The sequence below is a fragment of the Sebastes fasciatus genome, chromosome 10 (assembly GCF_043250625.1).
Source record: "Sebastes fasciatus isolate fSebFas1 chromosome 10, fSebFas1.pri, whole genome shotgun sequence".
NCBI lineage: Eukaryota > Metazoa > Chordata > Actinopteri > Perciformes > Sebastidae > Sebastes > Sebastes fasciatus.
The window spans coordinates 18,180,632-18,208,617 of record NC_133804.1 but is presented as its reverse complement, the minus strand read 5'-3'; the positions used below and the strand labels follow the sequence as shown (position 1 = coordinate 18,208,617).

The 27,986-nt window shown below is 40.7% G+C and overlaps 1 protein-coding gene across 1 annotated transcript in view; it reads right to left on the bottom strand.

Moving 5' to 3' along the window:
• The window catches only part of tsc22d3 (TSC22 domain family, member 3), a 41,288-nt gene extending 33,026 nt beyond the window's left edge, over positions 1-8,262 (bottom strand). Inside the window, exon 1 of the mRNA XM_074648705.1 lies at positions 7,514-8,262. Coding sequence (XP_074504806.1) covers positions 7,514-7,842 — 329 coding nt within the window. The 5' untranslated portion in view covers positions 7,843-8,262. The remainder of the gene's footprint in view (positions 1-7,513) is intronic.
• Between the last annotated feature and the right edge of the window lie 19,724 nt (positions 8,263-27,986).

Sequence of the window (27,986 nt, the reverse complement as noted above, 5' to 3'; positions counted from 1 at the left end):
GAAAATAAAGCACGGAAAGAGACACAGTAACTGCGATCTGATTAGCATGTTATGTTCATGGTGTTGCTAGGGACGGCTGAACATGGAACCACAGCAGTACACAGGACGTTGCATCAACCTATAGTACAGGGTGTGCCGGTGCATTTCCGCGTTGACACACACTCGTCTGTCTGTTGAAGTGTGTTTGTTTGGGAGGTAAATGTATGCACAATAAACTGTGTGCATTCACCAACGACTTGATCACCCCACTTTATAGAGTGAAGACAGTGTCCAGTATAGATAAACAGACACATACACTTGCACACAAACCGTTGGACAGTGGTTCCAGGCATCTACTGGCACGGCACCAAGGGCAGCCTATTCACACAGTCTCAACACAACAAGGCAGTAACTCAAGAGGTCCATTAAAAAGCCATTATTGTACATCCCTCTTTAAATTGCTCCCTCAGTGATAAAATCAAGCGCAGAGCTAATTCGCTGTGCAAACACACTGAATATACCAACATGTGTTTGAAAATCTAATAATGGGAATCAATCTCTTGCTTCCCGAATGTCTCTTTTCAACATAGCGGTGGTATTATTGAGGAAACCCATAAAAACATCTGTAAAGCAAACACTTGTTATGGCTTCTTACTTCCTATCGCCTCTAAAGAATGACTTCCTTTAGCTATAGGCTGTGACTTTTACCACAGACGTCTGCAGTCTACCTATATATTAGAGTTCTGTCAACAGCACACTATTTTTAGCTGTCTATGTTTTGTCTTTGCACCAGCCTCCTGTCTGACTATTTGTCTACCTCTATTTGTAACTCTCATCAAAACTTCTGTAGGACACGTAGTTTTTCCTTTTAACACTCTTGCACTGTTGAGTTTTGTTGCAAAGATAAAAAAACAACAATGTAATTGGATGCAGATTATGTCGTCAGCAAGGATGTGTTTTGCCTTTTATGTGCTGGGAGAGACATCAGCAATGAGAAGAATAGCTTAAAACTTTGCCTATATACAGTATCTATGATCACGCTGCTCTCTCTTAGGGATTGCTTTGTAGCAGTAGAAGCGATGTGCAATTTGAATTTGGTGCAGTTTCACTCTGATCCCATCTTGTAGTATCTTACATATGATAATTCATAGGCAATGGTGCCGTAATTGTGCCGTATGTTTGTTACGAGTGGGCCCTATGCTCTGGAGATGTTTTTCATAATATAGCATTTGTCTGCCAATTTCACAGCAGCAGAGAATACACAGGAAGCAATGTTTTGTTTACCTTATCCTTACATCTTTCCATTCCTGACCGATTTGCGTGTTTCAATACGGCCACCGCAGTGTTATCTGCAGAACAAGCCTGAATGCACATTGTTTACACACACTTTTCAAAAAGTAAAGCAGAAAAGTCTGCAAAGCATTTGTGCAAACATCCAGAGGCAGGGATGAAACTGGGTGATCCCAGCGACTCCTCCGAAAGCGTGTATCACTTTTCGAAACGAGTCTTCTATGCAAATGATTTGCCCTCAAAAAGAAAGCTGCCCACATTCAGCTTTGCGTTTGACTAAGAGGAGATAATTTTGCAGGCGTGACCTGCAGGTAAATTAATACAACAGGTCACTCTACAGTCAGATGAAGAAGGTATTACCTTATTATCCTATTTGATCCACTGTCATATACTAAAACTAAAATATGAAAGCAACTCATCGTGCAATGATGCAGACTGAGAGGGAATGCTTTTTCCTGGGTTACAGAAGCTTCTCCAATAGTTTCACAGACCTGTGACCTCTTTTGGGAATTATTAGAATTGATGTATTTGTATGGACTCCTGGAAGGCTTAGATATGGCAAATACACTTTCCATAACCTCCACAGTGGATCACTAGATGTAGGCCTTGGACTTAACAAAAGCTACTTGGTGTTTTATATTTTGATCACAGAGTGCAGCTTTAAAGAGCCGTGGGGTCTCTGACACAGCTGGATCCCGTCTCCTCTCTATTGTGGGAGGGCTAGGTCATGTTCAGTAGTCGACTGGACCGAAGCCAAAGGCCAGCGATCATCTCAGGCCAAAGTGAGGAACTTTTACCACTGTAATGAGGCCTATAGGCCGGTAAGGCGTAAATGCTTATGTCAGAGCAGAAAATCAAACCTAGTCAGAGGTCGTAACTTCTCTGTCAGAATTCTTTTACTGACATTTCTTTTTACAATCTACCATACATAGTACAAACTCGGAGTCTGTGAAAATAAAGTGAACCTCACCTCCAATCCTGAAAGTTATTTCATCCTTACACATGCCATGCCACTTCTTGCCTTCACATGTTATAAGGTTTCCAGGAGATTATGTATTTGGCCATGTTTGTGTGAGATTGTCTGTCTGTCCACGGCTAAACTCACATACTACTGGACCCATCAAACTCATATTTTCTTTGTGTTCATTTATGACTGTATGCTCAAGGTCCTCTTGTAGTTGCAGTGATTCTCACTTTTTGAAAACATGTATTATTAACAACATATTGATTGTTTTATACCCTCATTGACTGCTGACTCTTCACTACTCTTAACAGGTCAGTAAGGGTCACAAGTGGTCAACAACTGCTTCAGTTTGGTTTCCATATGGATTAGGAATTCTTCCTCCCTTGATTTGCACGAAGACAATTGCATGTATGTATGTATTTCTGTATGTATGTACTGTATATCTACAAACCGATTGAGCACTGACTACAATGGTCTTCTTATATCAGTTGGAAGAGAGCTAGTTAGCTGTTAGCAGCCGGTAGAAGACAGTTTCGGAGAGTTTTATTTTGTTTCTGTTGAGTTTGAATGGAGTGTGTTTTTTTTACAATGAGTTAACAAGACAATAAGGTAGTTTTAGTTTGATAAAAGAGAAACTGGAATTCAGAAGGTGAGCGGTTGTATTTTTCTGTTTGATAAGGAGAATAGGTTTAATAATATTTCCTTGACAGAGCCAGAGAGCAGCACACTCTGCTCTGCAGGTTGCAAAATGTAGATAAATATATTTAGATTTTATTTATAGCTGCAAATGAGAGCGTATCCGTTGCGTGAGATGTGCGAGTGAAAAAACGCATCTGACACATTTACGGTCTAGACGGGGGGTTAGACAATTGTGGTTTGTATTCATTCAGTGGAACATTGCATCAATGGTCGTTGCAGACACACCTGGCAGAGATCTGCTGAACGGGGCAAACTCCTCCTCAGCCCTGTCATGTGGTCACATTGGTGGCTGAGAAAAGCTCTTTTTATGAGGCCTTTGACACTTTGTGACATCTTTTGTTCTTTTCCCCTTTGTGTTTTGACTGCTTACTGACTGACCGACCGGTCATAGACCCGAAGTCCTGTGATAAACGTTTGTGTCATCGCTGCAGGCTCGTCACCCCTTCACCCTGGCATGTGATGGTGTTTAGTGGCTGCTAAGTACTGACTGACTGCCCGGGGTGAAGGTGTGCAAGAGTGGCTCTCTCATTCCAGCCAAGTGTAGCTCTCTAAGCTTCAAAGTGAATCAACACATTTCCTCTGGTTTATCCTGTGGAAATCACAGATCCTGTCCCCCTCCCCGCCTCTGACCCTAAAGCACCAGACAGGACTTTCTCCTCTCAGCACATTTCTGTGACCCTCAAATCATTTACATAACAAGTTTGCAGGCCACTAACTGATGTTCAACAAGTCCAAAATATGTCCTGGCCCGCTTCCTTTAGGCGATGCTGAACATTTCGGTCTGCTAACAAGTGGCAAACGAGACTGATGGCCGCTCGGCAGATTGACCACCCAGGGTGAGGTCACAGTATAAACCTCAGCCGGGCTTTCATCAGAAGCTGGGCCCTCTCGAATTGAGCACTTAGAAAAAAATGCATGAACTTCTGCAAACCTCAGCTTATAGCAATAAGGCAGCTTTCTTGTTTCAACTGACAGGATTAGACTCAGTGTGAATGAATGAGTGCGTTTGTGTTTCTGCTTGAAGAACCGTTAATGGTACACATTTGAAATCAATGTTTTAATCCTGCGAGAAAGCCTATATCCACCGACAGCCACGTGATCCGTGTCTGTGATTGCCTCTTTAGAAGGGCAGGTTCAGGAACAAAGTGTTCTGGCTAAAGACTCTGTTTGTCAGGCAAACAGTTGAGCTGGCACAGACAGATGCATGGCGTGAGTGAATACAGTGCCTCTGGGCCAGAAATGTAAAAAGACTGGCACTTTTTTTCTCCTCCTATGAGATGTTGGCCCTGTAGATACATTTTTTACACGAATAGATAAAGATTTCAATGCTGAATCATTTCCCAATGACGTAATTGATGCTTCACTGAATATTCTAATAAATTGTACAACCATGAAAGTGTAACTCTTTGGTTATAGTGAAGAAATGCCTGAAGCCATTAAAGTATAGCTGTGTCATTATGACTAAGTCTGAATAGCAGAGCTAACCCTTGTGTAACACGTCTAACAAAGCAACGCCTTCAGGCTTTATTCAATGTATGATACTGTAAACACTGCATGCAGTGCATAATAACTCACCTGAGCATATCCAAGTACAACTTCAAGTCTAAGGGCATGTTCAAAGTATTGTCCCGACATAAATGTTTGAAAAGCACTATTTGTTCACTGATTTCGTTATAGCTCTCGTTGCCAAAAGGGAGTACCAGCTGGAGCTGGAGCTGCAGTCCAAATCCGAAGTTTCTTCACCCCGTTGCTCTTCATCCTCAGTATCATAATGACACACCCTCGCTATCATAAATAAAACAAGAACAAACTGTTCTTTCATTGAATAATGCAGCTCCACAGCAAGAACAATATCGCCCTAAAATATGTGTCAAATTAATGAGATGTTAAACAGCTGTTCCTTAACAGATGGAAAAATAAAGTAAGTGTGATGTGGAAGTTCTCCACGTCGCATATATGTGATGTTTTATTCAGACAGAGTTGCTGTATACTGTAGTGTGTCAGGTAGTAAAAACAATTCAAACTGTCTGCACTGTTAAGCATTTAACTCAAAAAGTTACAAAATCTAGTTAAGGCCTTAATGGTTTTCCTTCCATTGTACAGTCTATATATTCATGCAGTATCAATCATCACCACAGGAGATAAGAACAGGCTGTCGCATATAGCAAAGTTAAGCCAGGTTAAAATGTAACTTATCTGGATACTCTGTGGCAGTTCAGCTCCCGGAGAAATTTGATAAAGCACTGATAATGCTTCCACAGAACATTGCTGATATGATAACGTCTGCAAATAACTGAATCAATGATAACAAATGCCATTGCCGTGTTCATTCCAGGCACATCTTATCAGGATAAATATTATCACAGGTACTGAACATGGAACAATTATTTTTAGAAGTATTGTTTTGCATACCAATGTTGAGAAGTTGCCTTCTTAAACAAAAACTTCAATTAGAATTAATGCAATTCAATGGACTTTCTTCACTTTAGTCAGTTTTTCCTCTTATATATGGTTCTAAAAGCATAGGAACCATGAAATGTTTACCAGAAAATGGAACTATAAGGCTGGGCAATACGGCCAAAATCTTCTATCACGATATAGATCATTTCATATCTTGATAATGATATATATAATGTTTTCTAGTAGTTCTATAAATAAATAGTCTATATGAAATAACCACATGGTATTATTTGTGTATACTCGTTTGAATTAAATACTTGACAAATGAAAACTACGGAATATTTTCTCATTTAATTAAAAACTTTTTCCAAGTTTCAAGTGAAATTATAGAGAAAAAAGATATATATATATATATATATATATATATATATATTTCCAGTTATACACTGATTATGTTTACATGCATGCATGCAAATACAGAATAATCAGATCAGGAGATAATAGTTTGATTTAACAGGTTTGATTTGAGTTAGTATGTGCTTGTTATTATCAATTTAGGCGTCATAATTGTGTATCCTGATATCTCTATGTATGACTTCATCATGTTCATTCCATTGAAAGACAATAAATTATCATATTGCATAATCGCCCTAAGAACCTAGTTGTCTATGTATTTCATAATTGGGTTTGAGGAAAACAACTTGGAGTCGGTAGGGTATAAAAGTCAGTCTGTAGGTTTGAACATACAGCGACTTCAAGAAAACAGCCCATATTGGGGCAAAGGTCAATTCTGATATCAAGATTCTTTCAGTACACCGCCATAAACTAAAAAGAAATCCCCTCTTTTATTGCCAATTTATCAGATTAATGTTATCATAGAACATATGTACGTTTGACATATATATGTCATGATCCTTTAACACTCTGTTTCAACCTCAGAGTATATGACATTCAAAGGTTGCTCTTCCGATGATAACAGGTTTGTGTAGTGTTTGCTACTATTTCCCCGTAGATCTCCTAATTTTACTGCTCTGATAACCAGACAGACCGTACTGTACGTAATTACAGCTCCTCCAAGTAAACACTGTACAGTAACTTCTGGCTCGGGTTCAGGAGTTCAGTGACGAAACTGTAGACGACTGGAAAGATGGTAACTGTTAATTTGAGGCTGAAGTCATTGAACAGAAGCTGCCAAACAAACTCTCCAACTGGCAGCAACTCTGCAGCAGGACATTCTCCTCCTCACAAAACAGCGCGAGGTGAGCTGCCAAACACTGTTTTATAAACAGTGTTTGGCAGCAACGGATAAGGTGCCAAGCCAGTTTTAATTGATCTCGAGCAATAAAAGATCATTTTAATTGAATCAATATGACAACAAACTTGTTGCTTTAGAATAGCCTCGTGTTTTTGTGAGGCGTAGATTGGATTTTGTTTACCTCTGTTCTCTGGGGGTTTTGTTGTTTTGAAGTAAAGCTCTCTTTAGCGTGATGAATGGAGGAACAACATGTCTTTCTCAGAGTTATGTAACGGTTGTCCTTGAACTGAATAGCCTCACTAAGGGAAAACATTATAATGTTAATACTGTACAGCTCATGCACATATCATTCCCAGCGTCATGTTGTGTAACATATCAAGTATGCTGCATGAAAGACATGCATTGTGTAGATGTAAATGGACACTGTGAGCTGCATTAATGTTTGGACTTGTTTGTTTTGAATCCACATCCCGTTTGCTTTATTAAGAAAAAGTAAAAAAAAAAAGTGCTTTTGACATAGACGACCACATCTACATTTAAATCTCAATATGTTGCTCTACACTTTCTTGTGAAGTAAGTAATGCTTATGTGAAACTCATTTTGGAACACAATCAAAATGAACGCTCTCGTCCGAGCCTATACTTAATCCGTGACTGTAAACACTTATGTCAGCCTTTTTCGGAAGAAGTGCTGACCCGAGAAAACTGATTAACCACCGCTGGCCATCTGGTTCATTTAAAGCAAAACATGATTCTTAAGCAGCAGTCATATTGTGATTTGATACGTGCAGGATCCAGAAGTGAAAAGGTGGACTTTGTACTGAATGTTCCAAAGAGACATAAACAAGTTCAAAATTTACTGTCCTAATGACATAAGCCTTTTTCAGATAAGCGTGTACCTGTCAGATAAGCAATCAGCAGACATACCTGTGGAAGAAGAGCAGTATCGACAGCATGGTCTGGTCAATGTTGCTGTTGCAGATCCCCTCGTTGAGCAGGAAGCAGGGGTCCCTCACCACAGACTCCAGGGAGTCCTGCCTCATGATGTTGTTCAGCTTGTCCGTGTTCAGGTTCTGGTACATCAGCTGGCTGCGGAGCTGGCGGAAGTGGTTGACGCTGGGGCTGGTGGGGCTCCCCGGCAGGCCGAGGCCCGTAGCCGGACTGTTGGCCATGGAGTCATCGCAGCCGTTGGCCAGGTCCAAGCAGCAGCTGCAGCAGTCCAGGCCGATGGGCGAGAGGCAGTCATCGTCTGACATCTCGGAGGTGACAGGTGGATGAAAAGGGAAAAAGACGCCCAGGTGAAGAAGGGCAGGTGCAGGATGACAGAGGCTGAGGTGTATGAATGAAAGACGAACGGGGTGTTTTCCTCAGCTCAGAGAGAGACAGACAGCAGGCAGCCTACCGTCCTGTTTCTAAATGGCAGGTTGAGTTCCTCCCTGAGAAGTGCAGTCACGCTGGGCCACTCTGCCTGCTTCTATCCCTGAGTTTCTCCTCTTGTGGCTCTGCTGCGTTTAGCCTTTTGTTCGGGGCCGACGCTGCTGCAATGTCTTGCTACTGTGGCAGGAGAACGAGTGAACGCCCCACACACACACACACACACACACACACGCCGATTCAGCAGGAGTGCGCTTGAAAGCAAAACCCAGAAGCTGCTTATCACTTTTTTTTCCCTGCACTTTTTTTTTTTTTTTTTTGGGTTGGTGTGCCTAGAGACAGAGGGAGGGAGCGAAAAGGGAGGGAGACAGAGAGAGGGTGGGGAAACCCCTTTGATTGGTAAAAAGCATCGCCGGTTGCATGCACTGGGCCCTCCTCTTTTTCTTTCTCAGCTTAGCCGTGCACACATTGAGGGGAAGGGAAACAGACAGAGAGGGAGTGAAGCTTCAGAGCATGCTTGAAACATGTGCAGTTCCTCTGTATAGCTCCACCCTGCCGTGCTGACAGCACAAGGAGTGGCTGAGCGAGGGAGGCTGCAGGAACACACACAAAGACACGATAACATGTCTGTCTCGCTAATTTGTGAAAATGTGTGATGGGAGTTGCCAGAATGGCGTTTTAAGGGAAATTATTTAGTGGTGAGCTTGTGTGCTTTTATCCATTTTGCCTGCCTCTATATATCTATATTCAATAGTAGCATCAGAATCAGAATAAACTGGATTCTGATTCAGCAAAGGCTTTTTATTTATGCTATTAAATATAGTTCAAGATTCCTTTGCTCAGGAATCGACTGTGAGTCACAAGAGATTTTTGGTGGTTGCATTGGCTGGAACTGCCACCTTACATCAAGGTTTGTTTCTGCAAATGGGGCCTTTGCATGTTCCCAGTCTGTTCTTGGGTTTCCTTCGGGTGCTCTGGTTAGTTAAATTGGAAACTCTAAATTGTAGGAATTGATATGAATGTGAATGTTTGTCTGTGTTAGCTCTGTGTGAGACTGGTGACCTGTCCTGGGTGTACGCGCCTCTCTTCCAGTGTGAGCTAGGTTGAGCTCCAGCCCCCTGCATCCTTGCACAGGTTAAGGCAAATTTGTTGTAACGCCACTATTAAGAAGATACTGGTATCATATGAAACTCAAAAATCTAATAAATCCATTGGTACCAACCATGTAATACTAGTTTGACGCGAAGGAGGCGAAATAACGCTCCAAACTTACGTAGAATATTGGCGAGGAAAAACTGGCATGGCCGTTTTCAAAGGGGTCCCCTGACCTTTGACCTCAAGATATGTGAATGAAAATGGGTTCTATGGGTACCCACGAGTCTCCCCTTTACAGACACGCCCACTTTATGATAATCACATGCAGTTTGGGGCAAATCATAGTCAAGTCAGCACACTGACACACTGACAGCTGTTGTTGCCTGTTGGGCTTGAGTTTGCCATGTTATGATTTAAGCGTTTTTTTATGCTAAATGCAGTACCTGTGAGGGTTTCTGGACAATACTTGTCATTGTTTTGTGTTGTTAATTTATTTACAATAATAAATATATACATACATTTGCATAAAGCAGCATATTTTCCCACTCCCATGTTGATAAGAGTATTAAATATTTGAAAACCTCCCTTTAAGGCACATTTTGAACTGATAAAAATTGTGCAATTAATTTGCGATTAATCACGATTAACTATGGACAATCATGTGATTAATCGCAATTAAATATTCACAGCACTAGTTTAGATAAGTAAAGTTATTGTCATATTAAATATGCAATATATAATACACATTAGTGTCATTTGTGTCATTGTGCATGTGCATTTGTGTGTGTGTGTGTGCGTGTGTGTGAGCGTGAGAGAAAGAGACAGTGTGCTTTAAACTTGCATAGTAAACATAAACATTATCTTATCAGGCCTCCACTGTTTGTTTATGATTCTGTCAATTTCCATATCTGTTCGCAAACTGTTTTTGGATTGGGTAAGAGCGTGCTGTGTTCTTGTCCTCCAGACGAGTGTTTCACAAGCCCTGGTAAATACCAGGACAATGTCATTACAGCCCTACAGACGGCTCCGGGAGGAATGCACTGCTGAGCACTGCTGACCTCGGCCGCTGACCAACAAGTGTACTGCATGCTGTCTACAGATGGCCGGTCATGCAAGAACAGAACAACAAGATAATTACAAATAGCACATCTTACTCTGAGGCATGCTGCTGTTTCTGCTGCAGTAAAACCATGTCACCCCACGCATTGTTGGGTAGCGGTGGGATCAATTAAGCAGAGAAAATGACTGACTATTGCTTTATTGAGTGTGTAATGATGTCCTCGGGCAGCGGGGCTGCTGCAGTTTGGTTGATGGAGGGATGGAGCTGGTTCGGGTAGAGGCTGCCCTCTACTGGGAATCTGGTGGTACAATCATTGATGTAGAAGGCAGGTGGAACCCAGTCTGTGAGCATTATCAGGCAAACACTTTCTACTAAAATGTATGTGTATGTGTATGTATGTATGTATTGCAGGTTGTATTGCATGTGCATATTGTATATTATAAATTATAAAACGCTGAGATTTGAGGACACGTCAACATTATAGGACAGAGTCCAGTGGAGTAAGCAACACAAGAGTGAGACAACTTATCACACAGGCTGTAAATAAATTCCCAATTTAAACATTTATACCACTTATTTGATATTGAAGCCAACAGTCAGTGCTCAGCTCTAGCAAGAAAAACTGTGTGAGTGCAAAACTGTGGTATACCTCAAAGTTGAATTTGAATAATTGAATAGGTGTCCACAAGAGACAATGCAGAAAATAATTGAATTGTTTGCCTTTATTTTTTCTTCAAAATAAGTATGTTAACATTAGACTTTCTCCCTGATATACCACGACTGACTGCTGGGTTGCTTTCATAATGGCATTGTTGCCGTTTTTCATTTTCTTTACAATTAAATCTGTGAGTGGAGATTTATTATTACACATAGGAATGATGGCCAAAGCTACCTATGTGGCCAGAGGTGCAAAATGTATCCATATAGAGCATGATTTCCACCCTGTGTTTATGCGTTTTCATTGTGAAATGTACAAAAATGGATTTGAGCAGATCCCATGGATTCAAATTCAAACTTGCTGGCAGCTGTAATACATATTGATCTTGGTTCTCGTTTTAGGTGTTTTTTCTTTTGTCTCCAGAAATACAGACTGCACTGAGCTAAATGATGTGGACAGTCTATATAAATTATTAATGTGAGGAGCATTACCTTTAACAGACAGACTCCCACAGCTGCCTAAACTAGATCAGTGAAACTAGGATAGTGGGAGCTCACTGCTATCAGTGGCACATTCGTAATATCTGTCCAAATAACACTGATAAGTTCAGTGAGGCCACGAGACACATGAGTACATTCTGCTCTCATGTGCAGTTTACAGGCAAACAAGTGATAAGGGCCATGGGTTGCTGATGCTGTAATAAAACTTATTTATTTATACAACTGAATGATATTTCTGAACAAAAAAAATAATAATAATAACGAATGGCTGCAGCGTATACAATGTCATATTCATTTCTTAACACTATAATTGCATTTTTTTTCCAATAACATGGACATAAAGACAGGAGTAGTGCCTATAGGGAGAGTTTGTTATCAGCCTCCTTGGGATACATTTCTAAACACCAAAATGAATCCTATTAATAAATAAATGAAAAATTCTAAATCTTTTGTTTCAGTCAAAATGTATTTAAATATTTAAAAATACACCTATACATTTATTATTGACATTAATATTGTCGGTTTCTTTAACCATCTTAACATAACATATAATCCATATTAGGGATATTTGGCTTTTTGGTTTATGTAGCACATATACTGTAAGTCATTTTGGAGTTAGTTAGTGTACCCCGCCTTAGCCCACTGTCAGCTGGATTTGAACTGAAAATTACCTGCTCATGTATTTACTGTAAGTTTAAGTATTAGTAGTGACCTTTTACACTACCCTGCCAAACTTTAGGATGTTGTTTCCTCCGCTTAAAGTGCTTACAGGAAGCTCATTCAGCTCTGCCAGAGTGCGTGGTTTGAAAAGGACAACTTGAGTGTGTTGTTTGGCACCGAGTTAGCACAGGTGAACTCACACAAATTTGGTTCATTTCCCAGGAACTTATGAGAAGTGCAATTAAGGATGGCTTGTTTATCGGAATGAGTTTTTATAGTCTGCTAGTTATAAAGTCTGATATCAGGGTGAGTGAGTCAACGCTAATCTGATGTCCATCCCTATAACGTTAGCTGAATATGATGGATTTCTCTATAGTCTTTGCTTTCCTGCTTGTGTTTCTACATGTGTGAAAACTGTAAGAACACTTTAAGCAATAGTAATATGGCCGTTAGTACAGACTTTTGTTTTATGCAACACTTTCCAGGCATTAGAACTGCTGTCTTTCAGATGACAAGAATATATTCTCATTTCTAACCAGTGTAGGGGAAAGGATGTTTCAGGTCACGTAAATAGTCCTAGTTTAGGTGATGCAAATGTAAGCTCCTAGGACGTCATGAAGGCTGATAATACTGAGATTTGCAAAGAAAACAGCGGTATAGTCTGCCAACTTCAAGATAAAAAAGAGCTGCAATTTGTATGGCCTATTATGACATACTCATCCAACTCCTTTACATAATATGACAGGTCAAAGGTGGTGTCAACAGCATGCTATCAGCAAATATAAGTAAGTAAATACACTTTATTTACATGGCACTTTTCAAAAAAAGCAGAAAAATAACATGAAATATAACAATAATAAAAATACATAATAGTACACAGTATGAAAACACATGTACAGTTTATAAAACAGAAACAGATACTCAACAATAAAAGAAATAAAAGAAAAAGACAAATAAAACCAAAAGGAGATGCAAGCAGCAAACTCATAAAAACTCCAGCCTATATAAGTATAAGTGGGTTTGAATTTATTTTTATTTGTATGCTTTTTTTTTTAAGGTGGTATAGACTCAGTTGACCTGACAGTGAGGGAGAGGCAATTCCATAGTGTTGGAACTAAAATGGTAAAAGCACCGTCCTCCTTTGTTTAGAGCTTGGACCGTGGGATATAGCAATTGGTCAGAAGATCTGAGTAATCTTGGGTTATAAATTCAGAGATATAAGAGAGTGCCATGCCTCAGAGAGCTTTGAAAGTGATCAGTAGGATCTTAAACTGAATTCTGTAGCGTACATGAAGCCAAAATGGGGATAATATGCTCTCTTTGTTTAGTGTTTGTCAACCCGGCTGCCACGTTCTGAACCAATGAAGTTGAGCAATTGCAGACTTGCTTAAAGAAGAAAATAAGGAGTTACAGTAATCCAGGTGGGAAAAGATAAAAGCATGAATAATAACACTGCTATGTGCAGTACGGGGATTGTAATCCTCACACATTGTTGTTAGTCATACCATCCCTCAACATGGCTGTATGAACCAATCACATCTATCTGTTACTGACAGAAAGGTTGATGGAGTTGTGTGTTGTGTAAGTATAGGAACAGGTGGGAATGTCTTTATGCCAGTGCTAACTGGGTCATCGGCCTTAAATTCTCCAACAAAGTTCACCTTAAAGAGCCCCAGACGACATCCTGGACTGGGTCGTTCACTTTCCTCTGCCAAACCAAGGCGGTCCTGCAGAATAGAAATAAGAAGTTCAAATATTCAAAGAAAATATCTTCTTTAGTTGGATTTAAGATATGTTAGTTATCTATGCACAATACAGATATGCAGACAATATTCACAAACATGTGCACTTTAAAGAAAGAACTTTCTGCAACTGCAACATATATACATATAAGTTTACTCTGCTGGAGAATAGGTGAGGAAGAAGTCCACCTGTGTCACAGGTGTACAGAACAGAGTATCATCAAACTATGAATAAAAATGAACTTTGATTTGTTTGTATTAGTCTTATCTTATCACAGTCATTACAAATAAACTGATGGATCTCTTTTATCAATTCAGCTGTAGAGTAATTAAGATTGTATTGTACACAAATCTTCCAGCCAAAGTTTCTAACATCTCACATCTTATACTGCCCCTCTTTGGCAAGCCATTGAAACAACATTAATGATAGCACTGTCCATGTCCTGTCGGTCATGTTGCTCAGACATTACATTACATTTTGGAATGCAGTAGATGTGCAAAAGTTTATTTTGTTGACCCTGGTGCATAAACTTAAATACATAAACTGTATGTCCGTCACATCCCCCTCAGGTAAAACTTGTTTGCCCTGTTAGCCCTGTTAGCACCGTTAGTTGCGAGCTGCCTTCTCAGCTGTCGCCATGTTGAGAGCCGTGTAGAGGTAATAGATATTTCACCTTTAAAAGCTAATGAGTAGAAGTGTGTTTTAAGTGACTCTTGAAGATCTCAATAGTGTGGGAGAATCAGATGGTGAACAGTGATAGAGTAGGCCCAGTCCCCACAACACTTAGTCCTGGATCTTGGCACAGACAGAAGTCTTTGGTCAGACAATCTCAGTTCTCTGACAGTGTGATATAGGGGTAGGAGTTCCGTAATGTAAGAGGGGGCGAAACCATTTAATATAAACAAACATCAGGATTTTAAAATCAATTCTGTAGCTAACAGGCCGCTATGCAGGAAGGCAAGAATGGGAGTAATGTGCTCAAAACTCTTGTTGCTGCATTTTGAAATAAATAGGATTGGGCGATGCCAAAATATAAGGAGTTGCAAAAATCAAGGTGGGAGGATATGAAGGATGACTTTCTCCAGGTCAGAAGTACAGAGAATTGATCTGAGTTTGGAGATGATACGGAGCTGCATGAAGCTTTTTTTAATGAAGATTTGTTTGTTAGACTTCAATCCTGAATCGAACAACAGGCCCAACGGGGACTTAATAATGCACACAGTGCACTTTCATAGACTAAGCTACTGGAGGTACCCTGTACTCTATTCATTTTTAACAGTCTCTTCTGCACAATATTCACGTTTTTAATAGTCCTGTATCACAGCTGTTACCCTGCACTATATTCAGTTTTAACAGTTTTCTTCATCTCCTTGTATTTCTATATCTGGTATATTTTTTTGTACTTTGCACTGCTAACTTTTTTACTGCCTTTTTACTGTGATGCTGGAAACTTAAATTTCCCTCGGGATCAATAAAGTTACTATCTATCTATCTATCTATCTATCTATCTATCTATCTATCTATCTATCTATCTATCTATCTATCATTCATTAGCCTATAAATGGACAAAACATACAGTAGACAGAAGACTATGCAATATCTGACAGTACTTATACGGTATATCAGTACATGCACATTGCACACTGTAAGAAAATATGCAGAGTTTAACCTCTGTAGCTGCTTCTGTAATGGCATTCAGGAGGATATAATAATGTGACAATGATCCATGTTCAGTGGATTTTTGCTTTGTTTGAGTAACACCAATGTGCTGCCACTAGAAGGCAGTGTAAGCAAACAGAAGATACTTCAATATAACATGCGCTATACACAGATACAGCTTCATGAGAGGCCAGAGTCATCTGTATCTGCATGTGTGAACACAGCATTAGGGTGATGTATTGTTATAATACATGCTGTTGTGTTTGTGGGTGTTGGTGTATAGGGGTTGTTTGGGGTGCTGCAGCTTCTATAAGTTTGAAAGTATCCAGTTTTTCTACTACGTGTCCCATTGTCATGGGAGAAAAACAATTTGTGGCTACCATCATGCTCAACCAACCTTGGCATTTTTGTTTACAACTTGTGGTTATTGTGGTGCACGGCAATGCAAATTACAGCACTGTAGGCACCGGGATTGTTGGTGATATAGATGCACTGCAAAATGAGAAAAAGAAAAGAAAGAAAAGGAAAATGTTTTGTGGTTTCTATAGCACTCTGAAATATGTCATTTGTTTAATTAATTTAAATTTCATTAACAAGTTAGAACAAGCCTAACAGATGAAAGCCATTATGCGTTCGTGCCCGGCATTGATTTGACAGACGCTGTCACGCTGAGGAAGTGAATCCAAACAAGCACAAAATGTCCTCAATATGGTATAAATATTTGATTCAAATTCATATTAACAGCTTTGACAATGTTTACAGTTGAACAATCTGTGGTATAAACATTGACATCAAAATCGTTTGCTGGGTGTTTCAATAAAACAAGTACTTTACAATAAGCCGCCCAAGTAACATAAATACAAAATTAGTTTATTCTTCAAGCTCATCAGTATAGAGCAACCTCCTTTACACCATGGGTATCACAGTGCATCATTTCTTCGCTGCTGCATTTGATCCTCTGCCTCAGGCTGTGATTGGCCAAGACATCGGGGCCAGACAGGCTCAAATCCTCCAATTGGCTGGTGAGATATGGCGCATAATCCTAAACTTCTCTTGCCCTTCTGAGGATTAAATTTGCTGTCCAGTCATCTTTAAGAAGTGTGCCCCGCTGGTTAGGCTCGGATTGTGGAAAAGTAAAGCACAAACTCTTTACAGGCAATCTCTCATCACAGGAACATACAGCGGCGAGCCCGAGTGGTGAGCATTAGCTGGCTGTGAAAGAGATTCAGGCCACGAGTTAAACCAGGGAAGTAATTACCGTTGTCAGGAAACCGAGGTCTGAACTCTCTTCCCTCTGACTGTCAAGGCCGGGTCTCACACACTCCAGGGCTCTCCCGTGTACCATCTCTCGTTATTCAACCTTAATTCTACCCTTTCCCTTTTTTTCCTTTAACATATCCTCCATTCTGTCTCAGTCTGTCTTCCTGGCTAAGAAAACCTGTATTGACTCAGTGTCGGTACCTACCACTGTTTGCCTTCGGCTTTGTTTTAGCTTGCTTTCTATCAGAACGCAGGCTTTACTCATCACATATCTCCCATTTGCTCTCAGCGGTGAGACCTCCAAACATTTAGGACAGTATTCTGTCACTCAGAGGAACTTCCTGAGAAGACGTTATTAAGCTTTATCTGCTTCTGCCCCCTACTAAGACCTAAAGGGATTAACGTCATCCATATAACTGCACACATCCTTCGATGGCGCTTTTCCACATTTAGATTTAGAAAAAGCCTTTCTGCTCTTCTGACAGTCACAGATGCTGGAGGAACATTTGAGCTCAGGTTAAATATGTGCGGGAGTCATTGAAACTGATTGATTGCTGTGAATGAACCATGACCTCCATAAATTCAGAATTTAGACGTGGAACGTATGTTATATTCAGACCCCAGGATCAATAAAGTATGCTAAAACCATAGACTGTACATAAGAAGTGGACGTATAGTCACCGTGACGTCACCCATTGGTTTGTGGACTGCCGTTTTGAAGCCTTGAGTTCGGCATTTTGGCCGTCGCCATCTTGGTTCTTTGCAACCAGTAGTGACACGAGAAGGTGAAGCTAAGTACAACCGGACGCTGAATCATTTTTAGACATTTTTAGGCGACCAAAATGTTACAATTAACTTTCAAGAACTGAGAACACACTGTGAAAGGGTTAAAGTTGTCAGACGAAAACGAGGACAACTCCCAGACCGGACAACGCCACGGTAGCGACCTGTCAATCACAAGGTAACCACGCCCTAAAGCATACCCTACATTATGGTCTATTTGATTCTAAATGGGACCATAATTTACTAAATGAACATCATGCTGTATTGAAGAAGACTTGAAACTAGCGATTGAGACCATAAACTCATGTTTACAATGTTTACTGAGGTAATAAATCAAGTGAGAAGTAGGCTCATTTTCTCATAGACTTCTATACAATCAGACTTTTTGAAACCAGAGGAGTCGCCCCCTGCTGGCTATTAGAAAGAATGCAAGTTTAAAGGTCCTATATCATGCTCATCTTCAGGTTCATACTTGTATTTTGTGTTTCTACTAACACATGTTTACATGCTGTAATGTTAAAAAAAATACTTTATTTTCCCCATACTGTCTGCCCGAATATATCTGTATTTACCCTCTGTCTGAAATGCTCAGTTTTTAGTGCATTTCAACGGAATTGCAACGGAATTGCGTTGTTAGGCAACAGTTTGGGTCCATGCTTACCTCCTGTCAGCTGTTGTTATTTACATACACTGCAACAGGAAATAGACTGGGACACATTTAGAATGTTTATGTTTAAAACCGTGTAATGATCTAAATATTGTATATTTGTGACATCACAAATGGACAGAAATCCTAACGGCTTGTTTCAAACGAACAATTTCTGAATATGGGCTGTGTGTATTTCTCTGAATATTGAGCGTTTTGATAGTTTAACAGTATTCATCAAGCACTTAAACCTGCTTTATAATGTAAAAGACGTGCAAATCTCACTTTTTACAATATGGGACCTTTAAGGCACTTACGCATTGGCTTCACTTTTTCAGACCCCATAGTTGCCCACCGGAATAAACCATGATCTCCACAAATCCATAATGTAGATGTGGAATGTATTTTAGATATTCAGACCCTAGCCTCAATAAAGTATGTTTAAACATGATATTTGAGAAGCCAAAAGAATACAGAACCCGATCGCAATTCTGGCAGAAAAAGAAACAAAAAAAAACATAGATATTTAAGTGTTTCCACTTATGAGTCACTTGTCCCTGCAGCCAGTGTTTGAAGTGCTGCTCCTTTGATTTCTACGCTCGATCACTCCTCTATGTTTGTCTCCAGCTTATTTGAAGTTCAAACAGATTCATGCCGATGTATTTCAAGCAGCAGCATTTAGATATTGCTTCTAACAATCTTTCAGTGAAGGCATTTTTTCATTGCGGTTTTGTTATCTTCTGGGAAACATTACAACTAAATAGGAATTTGGGTTGCAGCCTACGTAATGGTAATTGGTTATGTGCTTGACACAAAAAGAGGATGTTTTTGTAACACTAACAGTCTCAGCTTTAGATGAATATTTTTGTTTGGAAACCATAAAAGGGCTTGGAAATATTCTGAGCATTGCAACATATGTGGGAAGAAAGAAATTAACAAATCGTATTGCTGATACTGAATTTATTACTCAGTGCCAGCGGAGCTTCTTAAAGTTAGATTTAAGCACAGCTGTCCCTTGAAACTGCCTGTAATTCCAATTATAAAAGTTTTATTAACATGCAGGATCGTAGGGCTTCAGGCGTTTCTTAAAATAAAATCTGAGGTGTTGATTAATGCGAAAACAGTTTAAACACAGTCATATCAACGTGTGCACATAATCGGCCAGCTGGGCCTCTGCTGCCGCGTGCAGGAACATAGCACGAAAATGGTATTAGCAATCAATAGAGTATTGATTATCTATAATGGAAGCAAAATAAATTAAACAGCCACAGCTAAAAGCATGCAATAAACGATCTGCCACATTTGAAATGTGTCTAGTATCTCGCACAGTTCAGAGAGTTCACCTCCAAACCATGTCAGGTTTGTTCGCGTGTGCTGCTTACCCATGATGCATCCACACACCCCAGATACAGCCCTTAAACAGACACGCACAAAAAACATTCAAATTCAAAGCATTCTCTGAAACACAGTTGTGGACATAAATTATGTATATACTCATATTATGTTTCTTCTCTATGAATTGGATCATGTGACAATAGCATAAATTAGACGTGCTGTTTTGTATGTTCACAAAAAACTCACAGAAGACGATATCTATGATGAGTTGGGGAATTAAAATCCACTCCCACCCGTTTATATATGCGTGCATTTAAACTGGAGCACTCTCCCTGATTGAGGCTTCTGCTGCCCACTGTCCTCCATGTGGATCAGCATTTAGCATTGATTGGCCTTGTTTGGCTTTTAACCTAAGAGACCCACAATAAACCAGTTTTTGTCTTTTTTATGGGGGTATAGGAGGTCTTTAGGGGGAGATAGCAGGTCAACAGTTGATGCCACATATAGAAGTGGTGTACATCATCTGAAAGCTTGGAACCTGAAGATTAATTTGAGATGCTGCTCAGCACTGTGTGTCATGTTGTTCTAGTCATAAATTAAAAATACATAATAATTAATTAATAAAAAATAAATTGTAAAAGTGTACAAGGACTAAAATAACTGCTCAGAAACCCCCTTATTGTCAATCTACCTAGGAAAGCCATCCATCCTCTGAATGCCCTAGGTCTGTAGTTTGTGGCTGTAAAGATTCATGATGCTGTGATTATCCTAGAGGTCACAAAAGGTCATTGTATACAGTGAAGTGAAAAACGGTCTCACTACAATGAAATGGCTACTATGGGGACTAACATCATCACACATGAATACAATTAGGCTCATTGGATCCACGTGAGTCTCAGCCTGACAGTGATACCCAATTTATGTAATTCCAACACTGTTTAGGGACCCAAGTATGCAGAAATTATCAAACACACCATTTTTAGGAAAGCCAAAAACAATAACATATTCATACTGCAATCAAAAAACTGCACTGTTCCCCCCCACCCCCCCCCAAAACTGCATGTGATTATCATAAAGTGGGCATATCTGTAAAGGGGAGACTCGTGGGTACCCATAGAACCCATTTTCATTCAGATATCTTGAGGTCAGAGGTCAAGGGACCTGTTTGAAAATCAAGTTAGCACGCCATCCTTAGTACCAATGGATTAGGTTTTTTAGGTTTTCTCATTTCATATGATATCAACATTAAGACTGACCCGCTACGACCTCTTAAAGACGATAATGTTAGCCAGGATAGTCAGCGTTCCAACGGGTCCACCTCATCTTGGTTGATTACAGCTTAGCCCTCAACAATGTTTATTTACAACTGTGCAATGTCTTTTGTTTCCTGTACATGAGTGAAGAGTGAGATGTGGGTAAAAATAGATTTTAAAAACAATCTGTCCGGGGTGAACCGGCCCCTGAAAGCTGCCGTGCCTTGGCGGTTTAGTGACTGATTGGCGCTGCTGATGAATGCTTTCTGTTTGCTCCTGAGGCCAGTTGTAGCACTCAGCATTAGTTTGGCCAGTCAGAGAGGATGTGTGTCCTCATCAGTGGCAGGTTGAGGGCAATCACGCCAGCAATTCTGTGTCCGCAGCACAGTCGAAACCAAGTTCACTTTTACTTTTTAGGTCATTAAGATGGTGACGCATCCACATTTAAGAGTAATTAAGTCATGGTGCCAATGACTAAGCCCCCTCGCAGTGGAAGTACTAATCCAGGGTTAGCAGCCTTGTCAGCCACATTCTCTGACACAATAATACTTGAGCAATTAAAGTAAGGTTGTTTCCAAAAAAGATTTTGCCTCCTGAGTAAATCCCACAAGCCCACATGTAAAACAAAACCTTGTGCACTATGCAGCAGAGTTGTATCTTGCGTGACAGGACTTAAAAAAAACAAAAATTCTACAGCTACCTAGCTCTGTCACTCACAGAGGTCCTTATCGTCTTTTGGACAAACACCATTAGACCAAGCAACAGAAGGTGGCCTGAAGTCCATCCACTTACGCAGTCACACTATTATTCATACATATTTTTAAAATTTATCTCATGTGCTTTGTTGTCTCTATAATGAATTCTCAGGTCATCGAGACAGAAGCAGCCTGCCTGCGGGTGTTTTTAATAGAGACAATGTTCTGTGTAATTTCCCTGCATTTTAAACAGTATCGGGAGAACAAAACCAATCGTAATTAGCTTTAGTACTCTGTGTGTGTGTGTGTGTGTGTGTGTGTGTGTGTGTGTGTGTGTGTGTGTGTGTGTGTGTGTGTGTGTGTGTGTGTGTGTGTGTGTGTGTGTGTGTGTGTGTGTGTGTGCGTGCGTGTGCCTGTGCGTGTGTTTGAATGGGATCTCATCAGGCAGTTCACCTGGAGTAAAAATATCTTGTTCAATCTCACATTCAAAAAAGGATAAAGGAGTAATTACAGATATAATTTTTATATTGTATATGTATATATCATTGACTGTATATAAAGATGGACGACATGACGGCTCCGCAAAAGTGAAGCCAAAACAGCTGGATCGCCCCCTGGTGGCTGGCTGCAGTATAGGTCATAAATCCTCCATGTTAGTGGATGGGACACGGGCCAAACTAAAAAGTCAAAGTATACGTCAAATAATTTTCTTATCACTCTGATGTATGTCCAAGTGTTCATTTTTCTGATAAGTTTTGTTTTAATTATTTATTTGATGCTATAAAAAGCGGGTGATACGTCATGATTGACAGCTGTGAGTCTCTCTCGCTGACAAGCTGCTTGCATGCTTAGCTTGCGATTGGTTCGGGCGGGTGACCTCGATACCGCTGCTCCACCGCCCGATCACTACTGCGCAGACTCTGGCTCCAAATCCTGTTAAACTCTTAAGATGGCAGCTCCAGTATCCGGGATATTTTGGCCTCACTTCTATACAGTGGGAGGAAGTGGAGACGCGTCATCCATCTCTGTCTATGCTATATATATATTTGATAGAGTTATAATAATTCAATGAAGACTCTTGTAATGAAACACCAAGTGAACATGAGTCTGTGTGTATCCGTCTCTTTTCAGTCTCCCTCGAGGCTTCTCTAATGAAATCCTGCCCCGGATAATTTACTTCAATTTGTAATTCAGTAAGTGAATTTGCAGAAGACATATTGTGATAGGAGAGACCAGTCTTAACGTGCTCTCTGGGGTAATCTAGTTTGTGTAGTGGCTATTGGTTTTAGTGTCTCAAGGGCAACAAACACACTTTGATTTATGTCTTTTATTCATCAGAACATGTGATCAAAATGTCCAAGTGCGAGATGACTTAAAGATTCAGTCGCAGTCATGCATCATATCGGAGTAAGATATGCATCCTGATAGGTGTCAGAGACAAATTATACACTTCTCTGGGATGGGGTTTGAATTTAAATGCACTGAATGCATTATGTAGTGTGTGTGTGTGTGTGTGTGTTTTTCAGAAGAGTCGACAACTGACATTTTTATTTCTAAAATGACCAACACCCATCAGACGGTTTGAAAACAACCCCGTCCTTCTTATTAGTGTTTTATCCTTTAAAGGTACAATGTGTAGGATTTGGCGGCATCTAGTGGTGTGGTTGCAGATTGCAACCATCTGAGTCCCCCTCCACTCGCTCCTCCCTTTCCAAGACTGCGGTAACGTGAGCCACCGAGTGCAAAACCATGTTAACTCCATTCGCCTTGCTCAGAGGCCATCCTTACCTTAATAACACTACTTTAGAAGCAACGGAAGTGAGACAGCGGCTGGCGGTACCACGGTTTTGCACTCTGTGGTTCACCTTATTGCAGTTTCACAAGCGTGTCGGAGAACTACGGTGGCCTTCAAGTAACGTAAAAATGCGCAAAGTCTCTCTCTAGAGCCAGTGTTTGGTTTGTCCATTCTGGGCTACTGTAGAAACATGGGGGAGCAACATGACGGACTCTGTGAAGAGGACCCGCTTCCTATGTAGATATGAAGGACTCATTCTAAGCTAACGGAAACCCAACGATTCTTAGTTTCACTAATGAAAACATAGTTATAGATATTATATTACATTTATCGATCCCCTAAAATGTTACAAACTGTACCTTTAAGTCATCTAGAATATTTTGTGATTTCCATATGCTATGAGTCAAAATGTGACCTTAGAGGAACCAAAGACCCTTTGAAAGGCAGAGCGCAAAAGGCCAAGACTCTAAAGGAGTGAAAACATCCTCACCTCTCACCTTTCTCCCTGTATGGCTCCACTTCTTTCACGCTAACTTTAGTCTCAAAACAGGCTGGTGTGCATTTCCCCAGATGCCACATTGGAAAGGGCCATATGGTGCCGGTGGGATAGGGTGACTTAGAGATCAGAAGTCAAGACAACTGCGAGAAATTCCCAACTGTTCCTGGGTGCTGGGTTAGTCGATTGCGGAAGCAAATGAAATGCCACTTCTTAGAAAGCGGGATGATATTAGTCAATTCAGGTGGTGCACGATTAGAGTGTGTGGTGTTTACGTGTATTGGAGTGGGGTTTTATGGATATTGGCTTGTTTGTGTGCATATGGAGGAAGTGAAGTGCTGCTGGGTCACCCAGTGTGACAGAGAAACTATTTGAGGCCTTCGCCTTTGATGTCTGTCCAACAACACAGCGGGATCTTCTTCTGTGCGCCGTTGGGCTGCTGGTGGTGTGGTGGCAAACAACATTCGTGTGCAGCCCTCTCGTTTCCCAACACATTCAAACTGAAGCTCGCCACGAATTTTCTCGCTGGCACTCAGGAGGAAATTCTCATTGAAGTCACACTTCATTTAAATCGATGAGAAACCTACAAAAGCTGAACATCTTTTCCAGAAATGTTCCTTTTAAGCCCGGCGATCTTTCAAAAAATATAAAGGCATTCTTCCATGAAATGCTGCCATTAAAACAGTTTCTTTACATCTGCTTTCAGGATTGTGGATTCTGTTATTTGCTCATGTGTTACAGGAAGTTTATACTTATTACTCGTGAAGATTTACTTCTTTTTCCTCTCCCTTCCCTCTCTTTCTCTGAGTCATGTCTTCTAGTCGTGTCCCCGGCCATGCTGAAAGCAGGCAGTCCCTCCCGGAGGACTGACACTTTGGGAGATTGTTTGGGAACCATGACAACGAGTGGTCGTGACCCTCAGGTTTTGGGCAGTGAGAGCCGGTCTCCTCTCCTCATTAAGAGCCCACGGGTCCGCAAAGTGGGAATGGTGTTGTGGGACATTCCAGAGCAGAGGAGGTGAGACGTGAGGGAGTTCAAGTTAATGTCCTGTCACTTTGTACCTGCTTCTCTGGCGTCTCACTACAAAACCACTAGAAAACAGGGCTTTTTTCCAGCACCGAGCTTCGACATCCTGCTGCAGCACTGACTGTTTCAGTCAACGTAGCTTCTTTTCACAAGCCCCTTATCTCTAGCAGCACTATCTGGATGTATCGATATCCTATAAGCTTGCTGGAAACAAGTGTGTAGCCCAATTGAGTACATTTTGTCGCTTCCATTTCAGCTCCCCGCTCCCCGCACTCTTGATAGCACGATGCACAAAAGCACAGATGACACACATTGACCACACTAATATACAACGCCCGCAGAGCTGCCATGCACACAGAGACCCTGACATTTTTTTGCACTAAATCATAAGCTGTACTATATTTTTTGCTTTTTTTCAGACATGTATCGTGTTTTTCGGAGAGGAGACTGGGTTTGTTTGAGCAAAATCAAAGAGACACACACAGCAGATGTCAAGGTTGGTCATGTATCATGCTGCACATACTGCCACACATGCTTTTCTTTTCAGATCAGGTTGTAAGAAAAGGCCAACTAAAATGAACACAATTTGAAGTGACTAGCTATGACTTTTCTTTGCTTTTTACTGCTGATCTTTCCATCACAACTGATGCATTATAGTTCTGAGGCTGAGATTCCTTTTCCCCTTAATTTGAAGGCAATACTTTCCCTTAAAGGGCGAGTCCATCTGCGTTCTTTTCCATATTTTCGAAATGGAAACGCCCACTCAGCCATTAGCAAAAGTAAGTAAGTAGCAAAGTAAGCTAATCAATAAGGTCATGAATATTGTGAAAGCTAGCACTAGCTGAGTCAAAGTTAGCTCTGCTAAATTTGGAAATAAGTGAAAGGGTTAGCTTGGATTTTTTGAAGAGGGGTTTTATGTATACGCATTCTGTGAGGTAAAATTACTGCTTCTGTGAATATAATCTAGTGGCTTTGAAGACAGCGATATCACGGCTTCAGTTCCCCTTCGGAAACTGCTTTAACTGCTGTGGACGAGAGAAGTAGAAAAAATTATGTTAGCCACCTAAAATAAAACAAAATCTATATCAGTTTAAGTGTACGCTATATTTAGAATATTTTCACCGCTTTACCTCGACATCAGACAGCCCTTTCTGATGGGAAAGCTGAAGCGGTTATATCGCCGTCTTCAAAGCCACCAGACTCCATTCACAAAAACAGTTAATTTTACCTCGCAGAACATGGGAGTTGCTGGTCTACCGCTGCATCGATCGGTTCGTTTATTTATGTTATTGTGCAACTTTCGGATCCGAACTAACGTGGCGTCCACAGCACTATATTGCTTAACTTCCATGCTCCAAACTAGGAGCATGCTGTAGGTAATACACTAACCATAAGGATGTATACATACTGTACATGTAGCAGCGTCATCATGTGGAAGACTATGTCAGGTCACTAGGAAACTAGATTTTAAGAGGGCTTGGAAAAATAGCATTTTAATGCTAAAACATACATACTTTGACCAAAATATGAATGTTTGGATTGGAATACATAAGGAACCACTGGGAAGCTTCAGAATGATATAAAAAAACAAAAGAATATTTATTAATAACGGACCTTTGAGTTGTTGTTTTTTACACATGCACCATCATCATTTCACAAAATAGCAATCACTCATCACTGAGTCAGAAATGTGGCAAAATAGCAAAACATTTTTTTCTTCAGTGGTTGAAATTATTCATGTTGAATAAATTTCTCACAGGAGAAAACACTATGCAGTTTTATTGTACAAAATATCTGTTTTAATGTTAAGTGGCCTTCATGTTGAAATTCAGCATTAAATGTTGAATTCCGTACGCACGTTGACAGAGTGTGTTTGGAGTCTCATAGTCAGTTAATAATGGAAACAGCAGGAATAGATTCAGGCTCTTCTCTCTGCTGTGTAACAGCATGCCCTGTCAACATGGCAGATGTCTTATTATCAATTTATTTGGTTTGCGAATATAATTATTGTTTACAGGATTAAAGCTGCGGAGACACAAACCTAACATGATTTCTATTTAATCAGGAATATCACCTTCTTCCCATCAGTAGGTCTTAACTGTGTTCAATTCATTCGCTCCGTCTCTCTCATTTTGTGCTCCACCGCCGAGCCTTCCGCCTGTCACAACTTCCTGGCGTGTTCACCCCTACCTGATTCCATCACACTGAGAGCCAAAGCCTTTAAACCCATTAAATCCTTCCCAATTCAATTTCAGGAATGGCGACACTGCCTTGTGGGCCGCTGCCAACCAGGACTCTTGTCGTAGACAGGGCCTCGAGATAATCACAGACCCCTCAAGGTTTCCTAATCTGGCGATGCTTCCTGGGCAGGCAGGAGCAGATGCTTGGATATTCTGTTCAACTCGGCTGTGACACGAGACCACCCCTCAGGCCTCTGCAGCTGGGGAAAGTTTTATCCTGCCAGTACGAGGCAGCCGTCAGGCACCGGTGGACTGGGACATTTAATCAACTTGAGAATTAAACGGGACCGCGATAGCCTACACCTACTGCTACATCCAGCTGATGTAAACAAAACACCCACTGCTTACTTTAGAGCTCAAAACAGAGAGATTTGTCTCCCTGCAATGCTGAAATAAAACCATAACCTACAACTTTACTGCTGCAGGGAAAACATGTGAGTGTTTACAGTGTAGCGGAAGATAGGATACCCTTACGAAAAGTAGTATACTTCAAGTTTATTTTATGACGTATTCTTAAAGTGGCAGTAGTATATTTTTGGCATCATTGGGCAAAAATTCCATAATAACCTTTCAGCATATTGTAATGCAAGTGTTCTGAGAGATAACTCGACTTCTGCACCTCCTCATGGCTCTGTTTTCAGGCTTTAAAAAATCTAGCCAGTGACGGGAGACTTTGACCAATCACAGGTCATTTCAGAGAGAGAGCGTTCCTATTGGCTGTGCTTCGGCTGGTGGGCGGTGCTTGGTATTTCTTCAAGAGATCTCAACATGGCTGCCGGGTCACAAACTTTCTCATGTTACAGCTAAACTGCACACTACAGGATGTTTCTGAAAACATTTGAGGAGAGAAATAGGCATTACAGTAACAGAATATTGATTCATATTTGATCAGCGCTGCTTAGTTTGACCATTTGGTCGGAGTTTGCGAATGATTGATAGCCAGCTCTCATAGATGGCAGCTGAACGGCAGACTCCAGATCAGCTCTGATTGGTTGTTTTCATCCGGTCTGCGAAATCTTGCAGATGCCATTAGGAGCACCGCAGGACATTGGAGGACATTGGAGGGACACGTTCTACCCACTGCTGTTTTAAGGAAAGTTCAAGTATATTTCCCCCAAGAGT